Genomic DNA, 17,546 nt, shown 5'->3' with positions numbered 1-17,546 from the left:
ATGACATTTTGATTTTGTAGGGATGAAGCAGTCCTTGGCGCATATTCCTAAAAGCCAAGGATAACCACAAAGAACCTCGTTTGGTTTTTTGCTCAGCTTATGCCCATGCTGTTCCTTGTGTTGATTTGTTGCAATAATCATCAGAAACTTCCCTGCAAAAGAAGGTAAGTCGCACTGTGACAAACTTGTCACAAATTTCCTAGCCCAGATGGTCTTTGAGAGAACTGCAGTCAGAAAGGCATGTGTTTTCAATGCCCTTTTAAAGCTAGACATTTGTTAAGCAGCTGTCTGGTGAAGGAAATGAAACAAAAGGGATCTTGTACTTTCTGGAGAGGGCTAATAGCAGACTTCTACGGGAACAATTTTAGCCCACAGATAATATTTTCTGGTACTCCTGTAGCATGTGTGCTCAGTTTCCCAATGAGCAGATGGCACCTGTGCTCTAAAATAAGATCTAAATGCTACCTTTTTGCTTGGAAAACTGCCAAACCAACCTGAACGGCAAAGAACTTCCTATGGCTGTTTTAAAAACACGCTTTCTCCCCCAACTGTCAAATATAGTGGAATTTTAAGTCTGCCATTTGTAAAAAGACAAAACCCAATGCATTTTAGGATCAGTGAGGCAGTTACTATTTATGTGAAAAACAAAAACTTGATTATCTTTAATCCTCTTCAGATACAATGTATATAGATCTTCTGGAGGAAGAGCACAGTTAGTAGGCTTCTAAAAAAATCCTATTCTGGACTGATCCCACTTCCACTATTTTCTTAAGAACTTTGACTGTCCTCCTATTGATGGCACTGGCCAAGCGCTCAATTCATTCACTGGTTTCAACTTAAAAGAAAAGAAAAAGGTACCTTTTAAAAGATGTTTTCGTATAACGTACATTTCTTGCTGCTGTGGTTTATTAGGGGGAGTGGTTTAAACGGTCCTTCCCCTACAAGCTGAATACTTACAAAAACATGTCAAGGATAAAACATTCCTTTGCTGGGATGCTGATGCTGGGTAGTTCCCTACCTCCTCGCACCAGCAAATGAGACAGACTACCTCGGTAGATACAGAGAATCTTGCAGTGCAACTTTACATGAAAACCTTTCACGCCTGCTAAATGAAGGGTGTGCTGCACTGTCAGTACGCTACTGCTGGCTAACCTCCTGATTTTACTGCTGATCTGGATCAAGCTAGGTCTTGCAGCTAGCAGGAAGAAAGCCATAGAGTACCTTGTGCTGTAATATTATGTATTCAAGTACTACAGATGATACAAAATAACAGCTCTCAAAGTACATGTAACATGAGTGAAGCCATTGCTTTTCTTTTAGAAATACCCAAAGCAGGAATCTTCCTTTACTCCTATATACATATTCTAGATAAGCTGAGCACGTTAGTCTGGAATACTACATGCTCAGCAGCAGTAAATTTACATTTCGATGTGAGAACTAGTTCAATGCTGAAAACATTCAAGGTAGCAGCACAAATACGTAGTAAAAGCTATTTGGTCCTGAGACTGAATAAGCAGAATACACAAGAATATTTTTTCTTACATGTTTACTTTTAAGAATAAAATCTTAAACTCAGATACCCTGTATTTTGGGAGAAGAGAATTTCAATGTTAGATTTTCTCTTAACTCACTAGACTTTGATTTGAAATGTGGAAAAATTGCAGTAAATTGAGTTCTGCCAGTTCATTTGCATATAAGCATTTTAGCCCATTCATAAGCCTGTTGAACAGTGCTCACTCCAATACCATAGCAGCAAAAAACACAGCTAACTGTCTACCACAATTAACTGGCCAATTGGTGATTCCATGCTTTTGGCTATAATTTAGAATGTAATTTTCTTTTATGCATATGTGTAGTAAGAGTTATTCACCTGTTCTCAGACTGTAGGACAGATCAAAACCACCTCCTTAAACAGTAATGCGCAGACCTGTCTCCTCACTGCAGCTGTGATACCTTAAGAGGAGTAGCACTGTTAAAATCTAAGAAAAAAGGACCCTCTTGTTGAGGCAGGAATGTGGTGGGGATAATGTTGTAAACTCCAGCAAATATGTTCTCCACTTCCAAGTAGCAAAATCCACACCTATGATAGAAGAAACTACCTGTTACAACTAAGATCTGAAGAATGTTTCAAACCTGTAAGACTTCATTAAGTGAGGATTACCTGTAGTCGCCACTGCTCTTTTTCTGAAAGCCATAGGAACCAGGATCTCCTACTGTTGACACCATGACAAGTTCAAAACCAACGCTGTATTGCCTGCAAGTGACGTGACAGACTGTTACTTTAGTTATTTCATCAGGACTACCATGAAGAGGGCTATTTATTAAAAACTACACACTATAACTGGAAGACATCTAAAAGTTTTGTCACATTTGTGATAGAAACGTTAAGTCAAACTTACCATGACGTGAATGTAGAATTTGGAGGAAGATGGGACACATTCAACTAGACTATAGGGAAAATGCCTGCTAGACGTCTGCCTCTGCATTTAAGCAGACTTCAAGTAGTTAAACTTGTGGTGACATACTCCAGTGCCACATGGCACAGATCCTGGGGTGTGAGCTGATCGCTGTCAGAGGGATCAATGTCAGTGATCTCAGCAGAATTTCTCATGTTGCACTAAAACTTGGGACAGTTTGTCTACTACCTGTTAACGCATGTGACAGGCACCACTGCCCCTGTCATTCAAACTACCCAAATATGTTCTGCAAGTGCAGAAAAAATGCATACAAAAACCAGCTCAATTAGTGGAACAGTAGAGCCACACCTTTGCAATCATCTTCATTTCATGAGAGAAGGAGTTTCCTCAAAGAGTGGAGGATGAATAAAGAAGTGCTGCCATTTTGTGGGGCCCACTGTACAGCTTTGCAAAAGATAAACACTTGACTGCATGTCAGGAGATGTTGCTATTTAGAAGTGCTGTATACTGCTATTTTGACGTAGATCATGAATTTTGCCAAAGGAATTTGACCTGCATAGGTCTACTCTATAGGGCACTGACATCCAATACTTCTCCTGGCCTGCTAGTCGCAGAGTAGATGCAATTTCAGAGCTAAAGCTACTGCACAGGCCATTATTTGAGAGCCTGTAAGGGTTTCGTATCCTGCATATTAGCTCTACGACAAAAAAAAAGGAATTATGATTGTAATTAGTTTTAAGAGGAAGAAAAAAGTCCTTTGTACCTTCTTCCCTTCTGTACAAGGCCTAGCTCTGCTCAGACCCCAAAACTAAAGAGAAAGAAGACTCCTGCTTTCCTTGTAGGTCAAGGATTTCCTCAGTAGCAAACGTGCAGGTTTAAATCACTATTGATGGTGAAGTTGTTAGAAACATAAATAATTCTAAATGAGTCACCTTCCATACCTTGCCTTCTGCATTTTCAGGGAGCTTCCCACCCTCCCCATGGAGGATACTGACAAAGCCTTCCCTTTAGCATGTGATACTCTCGCTGTGTTGATGCATGCTTATTCTCTACAAACCTTGGTCCCCGTAGTTCAATTAGTAATGGCCCATTCTTGTCCAGCTGGAATTGATAAATGGGGTTATTTTTGTAGGTGTCTCTGAAATTTCCACATCCTCCAGCACTGTGACCTTTCCACTGTCCATTAACCTGAAAGAAGTCAAAAGTACAAAAAATACCTTATATCCTGAGGATTTGTATTGCTTATTTATACACACAAACAAGACTACAGGCTCCTCTCACTTTAGAGGTCACTGACTTTAGTAATCTCTCCTAATTTTTAAAGTGCAAGTGAAATACTATGTTAAGTATTCAGAAAGTTTCACTGCAGTCCTCCACCCGCCTCGATCAAAGCCTTAGATCATTTATAAGTGTACTGTATTTTTCAGCTTACATTAAATAAGTACCGAGTGGCTGTTTCTGACTATGACAAATCGCATCTAACGAAGGATCTATATTCCCATCCATCCCATGACTACTGGACTATGCAGGTTATTTTTTTTGCTCAGACACTCCTCTGTTGTGCTAAATGAGAAACAACAGTGGTACAGGAAGTACAACACTACTTGTGTTGGAACCTTTCCTTTTGAAATTGCTGCTTCCAGCACTTTCCATTCACCTCTATGCACTCTGAGAACCAGCAAGATATCCATATGGACAGATTCCACAAGGACAAAGACATACAAGAGGAAAAATGCTGCTCAGACTTTGAGAAACAGGCCATCTGTTTGCAAGTTCCTCCTGCTAGTCATTAAACTGAAAGGTTAGACTTGTAAGACATGCCAGGCATTCACACAAATTTGTAGCTGAGATCCATTTCTCCTGTTACTTCCCTCCCCTTTCTGTCAAATCAGCAAGGAGCAACATTTTTTCTCATGATTTAATTTCTTTACTCAGTGTCCAAAAACCTCAAACATGGCAAGTTTGGAGGCAAGGGGTATTTCTCCCTCCACCGTACTACTACCCAAGAACCTAAAACTGCTGTGCGCTGTTAGCTTTCCAGGCCTTTTCCACCTCCGCTGCACTTAGTTCCAGGAATCCCCCTAGGGCTTGGCAAGCTCCAGAGGTGACCGCTCAACTTCAGTATAAGACATCTAATAGAAATTGCTTTTACTGGTAAACTGTGATTTAGTTATCTGCTTGTTTTTAAATGTGATGACTGCTAAGGAAGAACCAAATAAGTACGAAGCACAGGCAACTAACTTTTTGTATTTAATCATAAAGACAGAGCTGGCCTTGGATAGATAGAACATGCCTTTTATTTGAATACTAGACAGACATCTTCAAATAATTAACAGGAGGCTTCCACATACTTAATTTTCTTTTGAAACATAATACAACATAAGACAGATGTCCTGCCTCAAACAGGCTGGTCACCTTCAACAAGTTTTTGACCTTTTAAAGCATTCCCCCAGACTAAGCCCAGTTTTTAAGAGCTAAAAAGGACAACGGTTTCTGGAAGAACCAAGCAAATCATCTCGCTGTTCCCAGGAATCTCTCTAGCCACTTACCGTTCTCCAGAACGGGCCAGCTTCAAGGGGCTGTTGCAGAAATAACAGCTGGTACAAAACACTGTCTGAACTCAGGAGCCTAGCTGCAAGCCAACGTGTCCCCCTGACCACACAAAGTAATGTAATCCTTGGCTTCAGGCACGAGTGTCCTAGAAAATGGACTGTTCCACTGTGGCTCAAACTAGCCTTGCTTCTCTCTTCCTGAAGAGGTTACTGTTTTGGACAGAAGACTTCTGCCTATAGTAGGATTCCCTGGGGTATGCATGGTAGGTACAGAGATTAAAGTTAACAACTGCTGGCTTATTCTTTCTTGAGGATAAAATTGCTAATACATGAAAATACATGCAAGTTACATTATCCTGTGAGCTCTTGGCTATATTTATACTTCAGCTGAAGGTATAACTGCAGCTCATGTTGACAGCTGAAATATGAACAGCAGCTGGCCCCAAAACTGCCCAGGCTTCTGACTTAATTTCAGTCAAGTTTTTTGCTCTTGCCCCTGCTGCCATACTCTCAGCAAGCATTTCTATGTGAAATGTACCATGGGTATACTGCCTAGGTCCTGTTCGGCAGTGTGAGTGCTTATCCCAATGGTTACAGAGCTTTGAGATGTCTTAGCAAAATTTAGGAACAGTAATGTATTGTGATATTGCTATCCTAAGTCCATTTGTCACAGTCTTGCTACTGGTGCCTTTGGTTGCCATTGCTGATTTTGTCCCAACATGCCGAGAGTTTTTCCAAGAAAATCATGCAATTCTCTCATGGGAAAATGAGCAACGCTCTTGCAGGGTTTTTACTCTGCAGTAGTACTAGCACAATCTGATCTCTGCAGAGTAATTACATATTAGGTAGGGTACAGGTTGTTATTCTAAAGGCCAGTCTATTCTACAAAGGCTTTACAGTATATCTGCAATGGTACAGCTGTAACAACACGCTCTGCAACAAAGGTGGAGCTTATATACCAAATGCCAGTGAAAGTTAAGCCACCGTCCATACAGAGTGGTGTGAACAGAGTGAGCCAGCCCAAGGACTTCTATGTTGGTATGAATTATGCTAACAGTGCAGCTAATTGTTTGGCAAATTATATGTAACTTGAGTACAGGATTGGTCTTGTCCTAATGACGCTTAGATTAAGCTTTAGTTAAGAAGTTTAATTTGTTAGAAGATGGCCTAAGCTGGCATTTTTGGGCAGTAGTATAAAAATATATTTAAAAACCTTGTACATCTCAAATATGGAAAAGCCAAACCAGAATTATTATCCAGTGACCCATAAAAGAAAATATTTATTTACCCGTTTGGAAATGGTGTAAGGTGTTGGAATCTTGGAAAAGGTGAACTTGCACAAGGAATACACCTGTATTGTGAAAGAAGAAACTGGTCACACATTCATCTTGCATTTTTCATATGAAATCATGACATGTTAAAAAAAGCAGAATTGCCTACACATCATTTTTAGATACTTGTTCACTACATGCCTATATTATTCATCAGATGACCCCATCTGAAACTCAAAATCCAGAATAGTGCTGGGACTAACAAGACTTAGCTCTACTTAATTTTTATTAAAAAAAATCAAAATGGCAACAATCTGCATTTTACTTTTTGCAGTGACAAAAAGAGACATCTAGCATTGATCATCACATGACTCAGCAGTTAAAGAAAAACCCAAATACTGAGTCCAAGGACTCAGAGAAGTCAAAAAACTTTAAACCTTAACTGGGATCTAAAATAGGCTTATTTTGGATACAGAGAGCCAATGATCTGCCTGTACATAGATGTTAATTTCTTATTCTAGGAAATAAAAGTATTTTTCAGCTGATTTCATTACTAAAATGTCATTACTAAAAACACACACTATATTGTCTTAACTACAATGGAGAACATTATCAAGCACTTCACCCAGTGGTTCTGCTCCATCATTCATAGCCTCCCTCCCCAAAAATAACAATATCGATCCAGAAGTACACTTTTTTTTAATCAAACTTACAAATAAAGGACACTTTATAGTTTAATTGTTTACATTCATTATGAAGTCAACACTACATACCCTGATGGTGTAATGGATAGTGTTTTGTTTCTCATACTGAGACACCACTAAGGTAAACGTATGGGGCCCTGGAGAGGTCAGCTTTATCTTGGTCAGATAATGAGGACTGTTGATCCGAATACCATCAATATACGGAGGAGGATCAGCTGAAAAAGAAAAGGATGAACACTTTTCCCCAATTAAAAAATCCCCCCGCTTGGTAAACTACTTAGCCATTTTATATCAGTGAATTTTGCCAGGAAAGTCAGATTGTTGCTACTAAGGTTAGGCTGTAAGCAGACTTGAGTGCTCTCAAAAGAATAGAGCCTCAAGATTTGCTCATAAAAGCGACAGATAATCTTAAGAGCAACTATCATTTGCAGCAGAGGTACATCCCACATGACAGGACACAAATTCTGCACTTGCAAGTCATGGGATTTAAGCTGTACTTTCAAGAACTGCTTATCCATCTCCCTCCAATGTCACTACTCAAAGGAGACCTACTATGATGATGTTGAAATTTAAAGAGAAATAAGGAATGTCTGAGCACTCTTTAAAAATCTCTGAGGAGGCTGTTCCTTCTCCATTGGCTGGACAGTTCCAGAATGCAAGCTGCCAAAACCTTTGGTCACTGGGTAAACAAGACTTTAAAACATGTTAGTTTCTTTAACTAACGGACACACACTTTCTCTCTCTCTCTTTCCAAATCCTTGTGATCATTACACAGATGAAGTTGCATCCCAGTACCAATGCACATGCAGTACTTGTTATAAGCATCTCAAATATTTACTTTTAAATTAGACAATGTAATTTGTTATTTGGCCTCTAATTGTTTCTTTCCAGGCTTCTTTTAATTTCAATGAAGCAGGAACAAGTCTAGCCAATTACTTCAATAGGCCCAGGATCAGGTTCTTTTATTTTCTTCCATAAAGCAACATGGGAGAGGGGAAAGGATTAATATAAAACAATGACAAGCTTAAGAACGGGAAATCTCAGCCTCACTGCCAAAGGATTAACCTGCTTTGTTCTGATCTCATTTTAACAGATGGTAAAAATAATACTGCAGCTTGACCAATCTATTTCCATGGAAAAAGGTTTTAAATGAGTTTGAGCTGTGAGAATAAAAGTTTATAAAAGAGTTTGGGTAGCGAGACAAAACATATGAATCATCCAGTTCTTGCTAGTGGTCTTGCTGGAAGACTGTTGATTTCAAGCACAACTGAACAATTCCCTCCACTATACAAATGTGTTTGGTCTGCCCACTTAAGGATGTTTTCAGTAAGACAGCATGTAAAATAAGCACTGCTACAAGTACTAGCAACATCAGAAGCATGTCTTGGGCTGTAAGGAGAAGCAGATGCTATAACAAGATCAGCTCTTGCAAAAACAGGTGATGATTTGGATAGGTCTCAACAGATGCTTTCTGCAGACAGAGAGCTTGGATTCTAGGGGAACTGGTCAGCAGAGTTCACTGAACAAAACCAGAGATGAACAATGCAACCCTTACCAGCCATTCCAATAGGATAAAACCCACAAATTCCACTCTTTGGTGAAAAGAGCTTTAAAAGCTACTCTCTAATTAACTGTTCCTATTACCTGTTGCATGAGCAGCTACCTGAATGCAACCGTGGTTCTAAAGACGTTCCCTATCTGTAAAAGCAACAGGCCAAATCATACCTGCCTTAGGATGCACTTTCACTGAATTATTCCAAGGAATATTTTTACAGAGATCTCTAACTTGATGTAAAGAATAAATAAAAATATGATATTATTAGCTCTACCATAAAGTTGCAGTCTACCCTATCCATTCAACCTGGGCATTACCTGTACTTTGTGTCTCAACCCCATGCAACGCTACAGGCTTGGGCAAGAGTGGCTGGAAAGCTGCCCAGAGGAAAAGGACCTGGGGGTGCTGGTTGACAGCCGGCTGAACATGAGCCAGCAGTGTGCCCAGGTGGCCAAGAAGGCCAACGGCAACCTGGCCTGTACCAGAAATAGTGTGGCCAGCAGGAGCAGGGAGGTGATCATGCCCCTGTACTCGGCACTGATGAGGCTGCACCTCGAATACTGTGTTCAGTTTTGGGCCTCTCACTACAAGAAGGACATGGAGGTGCTTGAGCGTGTCCAGAGAAGGGCAACGAAGCTGGTGAAGGGCCTGGAGCACAAGCCTTATGAGGAGCGGCTGAGGGAACTGGGGTTGTTTAGTCTGGAGAAGACTGATATCCATACCTGATACCTGATACTTTGAAATATGTTGAAATGTTCAGCTGTATCTCATGAGCTTGCTTAGGTACTTTGCTTAAGCCAAGTTCATAGAACAATTAACCTTAATTATTTTCAATTAGTGGAAGCCTTAAACCTTTAAATAATTTTACAAATCTAGGAAATAATTATGCTATCAGATAAACAGAAGCACATCTGTCCCCTCTAAGCATTAACTACTGCCACTGCAAAATCAACAGAACAATAAAGAAAACGCTGTGCCAAATTAAGTGTCAACAAGACCTCTTAGCATGCTTCCAACGTGTACAGCTTGGTTTATTCCTTCAGTGTAGACTGTTGAAGGTGGTCAAACACGGCTAAACAACTGTTTTAGAAAATTGACCTCTTAGAGTGAGGCATCTAGTTTTAAAGCAAAAAGTGCCTTTCCTCTCCACAAAATCCTTTGCAATTCTTCATTTATTTCTAACATCATCTTTTTGACAATTAAGGTACACTAACCTGGATAGTAAACTTTTTTGCCATCAGTCTTGTATACAACCATTGTAATGAATTCCCGATTGTGTGCAAAGTCATCCTATAAAAAACACAAATCAAGTACAGTTGTACACTTCTGTGGAATGTAACTAATGCTTAAGCAGAATCAAGTAAGCATTCTATCATCCCCTTCGATCACCACATCACTGATACTTGTATTTACTAAGATACCTGATCCAATTATTTAAAAAAAAAAAACACCTGAAATAAACAAACTGCCACTGATTTCACTTATAACAGTTCAGAGTTATTTCATTACCTTTATGGTGGAGAATATGATCACCTCACTCAAATTTTTACTCTGGGTCTATTTCAACAATCTTGTATACAATTATGTGTACCTGCTGAATTTAAAATTTATACATAGGTGTACACATAGGTGTACATGCTTGAACATAAAAATATAAGCAGTAGTATACTAATAACATAGAAAGCTATATAAAAAGATTTACAGAAGATATTATAGAACTTATATTATAGAAAACGTAAGAAAAAGAACCCGGCACCTTATCTGTGATGTGCCTGCTGAGCAGAACCCAGACAGCAGCTCCACCTTGTGGACACTGGACCTCCAGCTTGTACTGAGGATTGTTAGCCAGGCTGTAGGCATCCTTCACCGGACCTTGCTTGGCATCCCAAGTACTAAAAGTAATACAGAGACGTTTTTAGATGAGCAAGATACCAATTTGTGCTTTGAAAGCTACTCCAAATCCTACATGTATACAGAGCTATCCATTATCAGTAACAAAGTTACTGAAGGCTAATTTTCTGCAGGAATCTATGACAGTGGTTACATAATGCATCAGTGTCAAAAGCATTATCTTACAATTTTGTTTTATAAACGACTTTGCTACAAGTGTGATAACAAAAAAATGCTAAATACAAACAGATTGGCTGTTTGGTATGGTGACTGCAACCACACAAAACACAGAAAAAGCTGAGGCATTCAGGGAGCCCAGGCTAGCCAATTATTCTAATGATTGCACACACCACATTTATTATTAAGGGAAAAAAAACCTATGATTTTGTAGCTGCAAGATTCCATATGTAAGCTATAACGAGTTCCAAAAGCTTGCAAATTTTTTTCCTCCAGTCTTTTATTCAGATAATGTTTCTTTTAAAATTTGATCTGTTTTATGTTTGGAAGAGTGCCTACATGAAGTGTTAAAGAAAAACTTGGAGGTACCCTATTGCAAAATCTGCCTGCTGCCTCATGAATTGTCTAGGCAAGGAAAACCAGGTATGAAAAAACAAAAAGTGCTGATGACTGAATGCAAAACGTGGCATGCTGGGAACAGAAGGGATAAAACTACTCATAAGTCCCATTGACCTTCCCACACTTAAAACTGAACAGCATGTGTGGAAGGCTGCGTTATCAACTAAGCTTCACATTATCACCATCATTACTCCATTTTTATGGCAATTGCCTCTGTGCTAGGCATTTCCCTACACAGAGGTATGACAATCACTACTAATATAAGGAAAGACAGACTAGTAGATGAGCTTTGAAATTAGCATACACATTACCTCATCTTGCTACATCACCACAGCATATTTTGGAATTAATTTGAACACAAAGATGGAAGGAGCCTTTACAGATAAGCTCAGCAGTTGCACTATGGATGAAGGAGCTTGTGTAGAGCTAACATATGCAGCAACAGTGTGGAAGCAGTGGCGAAGTGCAGTATAGGCGAGTGGAAAAATAGAGAAACCCTTGCTTTCCAAAACTGAGACACAAACTTATCCTCAAACTGGGTGACAAAAAGACTGAAAGTGATGGATACTAGGTAGGAGACGTATCATGTTCAGAAAAAATCACAGAATCATAGAATCATTAAGGTTGGAAAAGACCTCTAAGATCATCGAGTCCAACCATCAACCCAACACCACCACGCCCACTAAACCATGTCCTTAAGTGCCACATCTACACGTCTTGTAAATACTTCCAGGGATGGTGACTCAACCACTTCCCTGGGCAGCCTGTTCCAAGGCCTGACCACTCTTCTCTTTCAGTAAAGAAATTTTTCCTAATGTCCAACCTAAACCTCCCTTGGCGCAACTTGAAGCCATTTCCTCTCGTCCTAATCAGCAGGCAAGGAAGATTACTTGTAACAACTACAACTGGTGAAAAACGAAATTGGTTAAACTACTCTGACATCAGTGAACACACCCTGTAAAGACAACACACACTGCACAAATGACTTGGAACTGGCCAGGAAAATGAATTCCAAATAAAAACTAGGACACTCAAGCACTGTCTGGTCACTGCTTAAAGACGGACTGCACAAAAATCTGATTTCTATTCCGATAGAGAGATGCGGGACTGAGGTCAGAATCTGGTTACACAACCTTAGGTCCACAGCAACACCACAAAGATCACTGGAGTTTCAATCATGTTACAGAAGTAGTCAAAAACAAAGCCTGGGCTGAAAATTTAAAAATGTAAAGTCAGGATCAAGAGAACATGGTTGGAGTTCAACCTCTTCGGCTGTAACTAGGAAGAATGGAAGGAAGCAAACACCACATCAGAACATTTAGTGAGATATCGACACAAAAGTTTTATCTCTTGGACCAACCTGTGAATACACGTAGATTCTTTAAAAAGACTTGGATTCCAACTCAAATAAATAACATCATAGTACTGGCACAGGTCCTCCCAGGCAATCCAGAAAATGCCTAAAAAGGAAATGCTGTTACTGTTTCCTTACCAGACACCTTGATTTCACTTGTTTTTCAAAAGTCTCTTTCTAGGCAAATGATATAGCTTATATAAACCAACATTTCTGTAAAACTTAGTAGTAACATCTGCATTGCCCAAATTTCTAAATTTAAACTTAACCCCCATAACAAAGAAGTTAAACCAAGAAAAACAAGTTAGTCTCTGCTTATCATCAAGGACTTCCTGAAGCTGTCAGAATGCTTTTCATTCTTAAGCACTAAGCAGAAGGCATGAGAGAATCTCTTGTATTGAAAGAGACATCACTAGGTGATTCTGACCTGCCTTCCCCTTTCCTACATTTCTGGAAGGGAAAAAAAAAAAAAAAAAAATTTACATAGTCAAACAGGTTCCCCCAATTCAACCTACTTCAATAGTCACCCAGCACAATCAAGTATTCAATCAACATGTGAGTACATTTGAATGTATTTCTAAGATATTTCATCCAACACCTACGTGACTTCCTTTGGCACCCTGAATCTGCTTCATCTTTACAACATTCTCATGCATTTATTCTAATTCTCCATAGCTCCCTTAATTGCAACTCCAGCCAACAACAATGCCTGCAAGCTGACAGATTCCTGATGAAATGAACTCTCAAAAAGCTAACAGCCTTATAATTCAAGTCTCTGACATAAACAGTTGCAGATCTTGCAGCACTAAAAAAAAAAAAAAATGCAATCATAATAGCTACACTTAGACAAGACCAGAGTGTAAATCCAGTCAGAAGAAACAACTCCCTTAAAATTACTAATGTAATTTTATATAAATTTTAACTACTAGATGGTACAGCTATAAATTCCTTACTAAATGAATCGGTAAATAAATAATGAGCTAATCTCTCATAACTGCCACAAAGCCAGGGCTGCTATTCTTACATTTAAATCAAAAGTTTTCCTTATGCATTTGCACAAGGCTTATCAATAAATACTGTAATTTAATAGGTTTGGATGCATACTGTTGTCAAAATAGAGTGGCACTGAACAAAAGGGCTCCCCCTCACAGCAATACACAGACAGCAACTAGGACACTATAAAATGAGCAGACATCTCTGAATGTAAAACACAGCTTTTGCAGAATTTCTGAACTGTCAGCAACCTGCCCTTCCAGCAGCAAACCCACACTGACTTTCCAGGTGCTCCACTCTGCTGCTCCCTAGGAAAGATGGGACAGGACAACACTGGGCATCATTCCAGATGGTTTCTCTGGACAGTGACATAGTAGTACCACTGTCTCAAACACGGATCTCAATCTACTCTTACAGCTGGAAATAGAGTGTATGTAAAGATTTATTTTTACAGATATATTAATGTAATGCAAGGGGAAAAAACCCCACTTACCTCCAGTGCACGACCTCAAATATAGGCAAGACTAATTTAAATACTGATTACAGTAAGCATGTTGATACATATTTGCAAATGTTGGAGGAAAAAACCACAAAAAGTCTATTCATGTATTAAAAAGCAGCATTACACAGCTTGTTGTCAAGAGTATTATCTTTGCACTGAGCTCCTCCATGCCCAGATACTGAGATAGCAACACTTAAGCAAGGAGGTAATTTCTTGTCAATGAATTTGAGATATATTAAACAGTCCAGATTACTTAAACCCCAGACAAACCTGAAATGACAGATTTAAATACACAAATACTTGCTAAACTTTTGGGCTATTTAGTTTCTAGTATTTGTTTTACTTCCCCTCTCCTTGTGCCTAAGCATTTCTTTCCACCTTCCTGCAGGGATACACCACAAAGATCTATATTATCTGAAAAGATAGTGACTTTTTAAACCTTATTACCATTGTCTATTTTCTGAGCTGTTCTTGGATCAAAGTTCAAGTGTTTTTGTAAATCTGGGGTCCAATTTCTTGTGTCATTTTCACTGTATCGTCCCTTCCAACGTAAGTGGCTCCAGGGATTTTTCAACTGAAGAAATCGAAGTCCCTAAAGAAATACAAAATAAAATTGCTGGATTCATCTTGTCAAGGTAATTTTTATATTTACATTAACATGGAATATGGACCAATAGCTCAAGAAAATACAGCATCATTAAGCTTTCTGGAATTTCCCAATGGAGCTCAAGACAAAATAAACTATATTAGCCATTAGAGCAAAAAATCACTAGCTACCCATTGCAGACAGGTTTCAAACAGGCACCTGAAAACATCTTCAGTTTTACTTGATACCTTATATTCTCTTATGTCCAAGACTGCATATGCATGGGTCGGAACTAAACCCCATTTTTCTCCTTCCTCTTCAGACATCACCCCTGTTGCTGTTGTGATAAGGACATCTCCCTTGTGAAATCTGTTCAAAGAGAGGTTAAAAATAGCTTAATTAAAATCTTGCAAGTTGCAAACTAACCTTTGCCAGACACTGTAATACCCTCTTTTTACACTGTCCATTAGCATGACCTGCTTTATAAAAACTGGAATACAGGTTTTTTGTCAGCAGAAATCACTCCTGAAAAAGCTTGAGAAAGTGGAATTATTTTCTTTCAGTATAGGCTTTAAGTGAAAAATCATGATTTTATATAATTTCATAATTTCCTATTTTTCATAAATAAAAATCAGCATTTATCAACCTGCAGTTCAATCTGTGTCACTTTTTAAAGATACTCTTCACAGATCTTTGGCTGAACACAAATGTGGTTTCATCAACACTTAGCCAATCACTGCATATAGCAAATTAACAACTCTGTCACACCCCCAGTATTCTGAAGGAGCTTCCCAAAACCTTAAGAATGAGAAGTTCATGCTTCTATACTTTTGCAGGTGTTTACACTAAAGTTTTGTGTCCCCCAGCATAGGCCTTACAGGGTCCAAATTGTCAACTCACAACAACTGAGTTCTGCAATTGTTCTGAATTGCAATTGTTAATTTCACAACAATTATTGTTGTGAAAACACACTATTAATTTTCCCAGCCCATGCTAAAATCCAAGTACATACTCAGCGTCCCTAGACAGTTTACAGGGTCACTGGACTACGCATTTTCAGTCTAGCACAGGTGAACAATAGCGACGCTGTAATGGCTAGATCCCATCCTAACTGCAGTCACACCTCCAAATTGCAGCACTGGAATATCTGAAAAGTTGTTGACAATCAACTGGGAGCTCCTAACTAACTGAAAAAGCACTGTAGAGAGTCACGCTCTCTTATCATGAATGCAGATGTTTCAGTCAGAATATCTCCCTTCTACTGCATTGAAATGCATAAGAAACTGGTTGCACAAAACTGTTTTGAAAGAAATTCAAGTACTTGCTAGCTGACATTTATAAATTACAGCTATATCTTTCACCATTAGTAGAATTGTTATGGTAAGTCTGAAGATCAGTATTGCACTTTTGATAGACTTTTGCTGCTCCTCCAGGAGATTTACTAATGGGGTATAACCACCCAGATCTTGTGATATGATTAGAAATACTGTATTATATCTGCTTGCTAAGGACAGCAGATCAATGCCAAAGTTCTGTGGAACTGTGTGGGAACACAGAACACATTTCCTGCCACTTTTTAAACACTTTTAACTTGTATATTGGTTCCAAGCTGCTCTTCTCTGACTACGTATTCTATTTTTTTTCATCAAGAAATGGGCTACTATTTTTTTTCTTCATATGTAAAGGCGAAAAATCAACTCAATTAAAATTCCACAATATTTTACTCTTCTGTTCTATCAAAGCCATCAATACCTCAATTTTTCTTCTACCAGAAAGCACATGGAGGTTTTGTAAAGCACAATTTGTAGCAGTACTAAAATGCTATCGAAGGATCTGTGGTGACTGTACTGCTTTTACAGTGGTAACGCAGCTACTACACAGCAAGCATTTTAATTACTTAGGAAAGAACAAACTTCTACCTCTGATAAAGCATTCTGAAAGTATTATCTTTATTGAAAGCTTGATTGTCAGAGTGCATAGCAATTCTTTCAGGTATCCAACCAGTCAGTGCATGGAGATCAATGTTCTGAAATGCAAGCATTCGAAAGAAATCAGAATAGATATCCATCTATAAGCATATGATGTCTGTACACAAATTATAAAAGCGCCTTGAAAGAAATCAAGTATACGCAAGTTACAATATAGCTCTACACATAAAAGGCTCAAGATTAAGACTATATTATAAAAACCAACCAAACAAAAACTTTAAAATGATTAGTTTAGGACAACACTTCCAAAGAGCCTCTTAAAAAAAAAAAGCTGGAAAGTGAACTGATGAAACAAACTGGAATTTCAGAGCAATGGAAGCATAAGAGAATGATCAATCATGCTCAATTCTATGATGTGTTCTATTTATTTTGTTGATTCACAGACTTTTAGAGCACAGTCTCAGAAGCACTATTTGGAACCTTGCTATTATGTATGCATTTTAAATAATTTAAGTTTTACTTCTAAAGCTCAGGGTTTGGGCGTTTTATTCTTTTTGGTAAGGCTGACACTGACATGTATTTCCATAAAAAGACGCTTTAATCTCCCCACATCATCTCCTTGAAATATTGCTTATTCCCTTTTCTTTTGCTTTGTACTCCTCAAAGCAAAAGCAGAGACTGTAAATGCTTGAAGTGTCAATAGCCAGCACTGGTGGGTGGGAACTTGAGGAATTACAAGTACAACACAGCCAGTAAGTAACCCTGATTATACAGGGAAGCTATAATACAGTCGAAAGCAGAGGCGGGAGGGAAGGATGGAGATTAAATGTCACAAGTCAAAGTGTTTTTCCAGATAGCAAGTTAGATGACAACAATAGGAATAAAACACAGCTATTCTCACAGCTTCTATCCTCCAAAACAAAGCAGCTCAACACTGACATAAACATACATAAAAACGTAGGCCACTTTTACCCCTTATACAAAGCCACATGTCTCCATAATAATTTTTCAAAAGGTGATGATTACCTAGTATACCCTCCAAGAACGCGATTATCAAGACACCAACTAGAATGTGAACAGCACCATGAAATCAAAAATATACTGTTAAAATCTTAAAGAATTTTAAATTAAAATCAGAAATGCTTCCTAAGTAATGAATGAAGATTATGCCGGCTACTCATTTCAGTAAACCATCCCTCTTTAAGAGAATAATTTGCA

At 38.6% G+C, this 17,546-nt stretch overlaps 1 protein-coding gene across 5 annotated transcripts in view; it reads right to left on the bottom strand.

Annotated features, from left to right (window-relative positions):
* Window positions 1-115: 115 nt before the first annotated feature.
* Window positions 116-17,546, bottom strand: part of CAPN7 (calpain 7) — a 34,313-nt gene continuing 16,882 nt past the window's right edge. For 3 of the 5 annotated variants that reach the window (XM_075143299.1, XM_075143301.1, XM_075143302.1), the window contains 11 exons: window positions 16,320-16,426; window positions 14,649-14,769; window positions 14,262-14,406; window positions 12,326-12,425; window positions 10,256-10,391; window positions 9,714-9,789; window positions 7,014-7,159; window positions 6,258-6,320; window positions 3,475-3,605; window positions 2,162-2,254; window positions 116-2,080 (listed from right to left, as the gene is read on the bottom strand). In XM_075143299.1, the coding sequence (XP_074999400.1) occupies window positions 1,936-2,080; window positions 2,162-2,254; window positions 3,475-3,605; window positions 6,258-6,320; window positions 7,014-7,159; window positions 9,714-9,789; window positions 10,256-10,391; window positions 12,326-12,425; window positions 14,262-14,406; window positions 14,649-14,769; window positions 16,320-16,426 (1,263 nt within the window). In that variant the 3' untranslated portion in view covers window positions 116-1,935. The remainder of the gene's footprint in view (window positions 2,081-2,161; window positions 2,255-3,474; window positions 3,606-6,257; window positions 6,321-7,013; window positions 7,160-9,713; window positions 9,790-10,255; window positions 10,392-12,325; window positions 12,426-14,261; window positions 14,407-14,648; window positions 14,770-16,319; window positions 16,427-17,546) is intronic. The other 2 variants (XR_012672605.1, XM_075143303.1) reach the window with 2 other exon arrangements.

This window comes from Calonectris borealis, chromosome 2 (genome assembly GCF_964195595.1).
Source record: "Calonectris borealis chromosome 2, bCalBor7.hap1.2, whole genome shotgun sequence".
Classification (NCBI taxonomy): Eukaryota; Metazoa; Chordata; class Aves; order Procellariiformes; family Procellariidae; genus Calonectris; species Calonectris borealis.
Note: the sequence above shows the minus strand (reverse complement) of the source record. Positions and strands in the feature narration are given on the sequence as shown.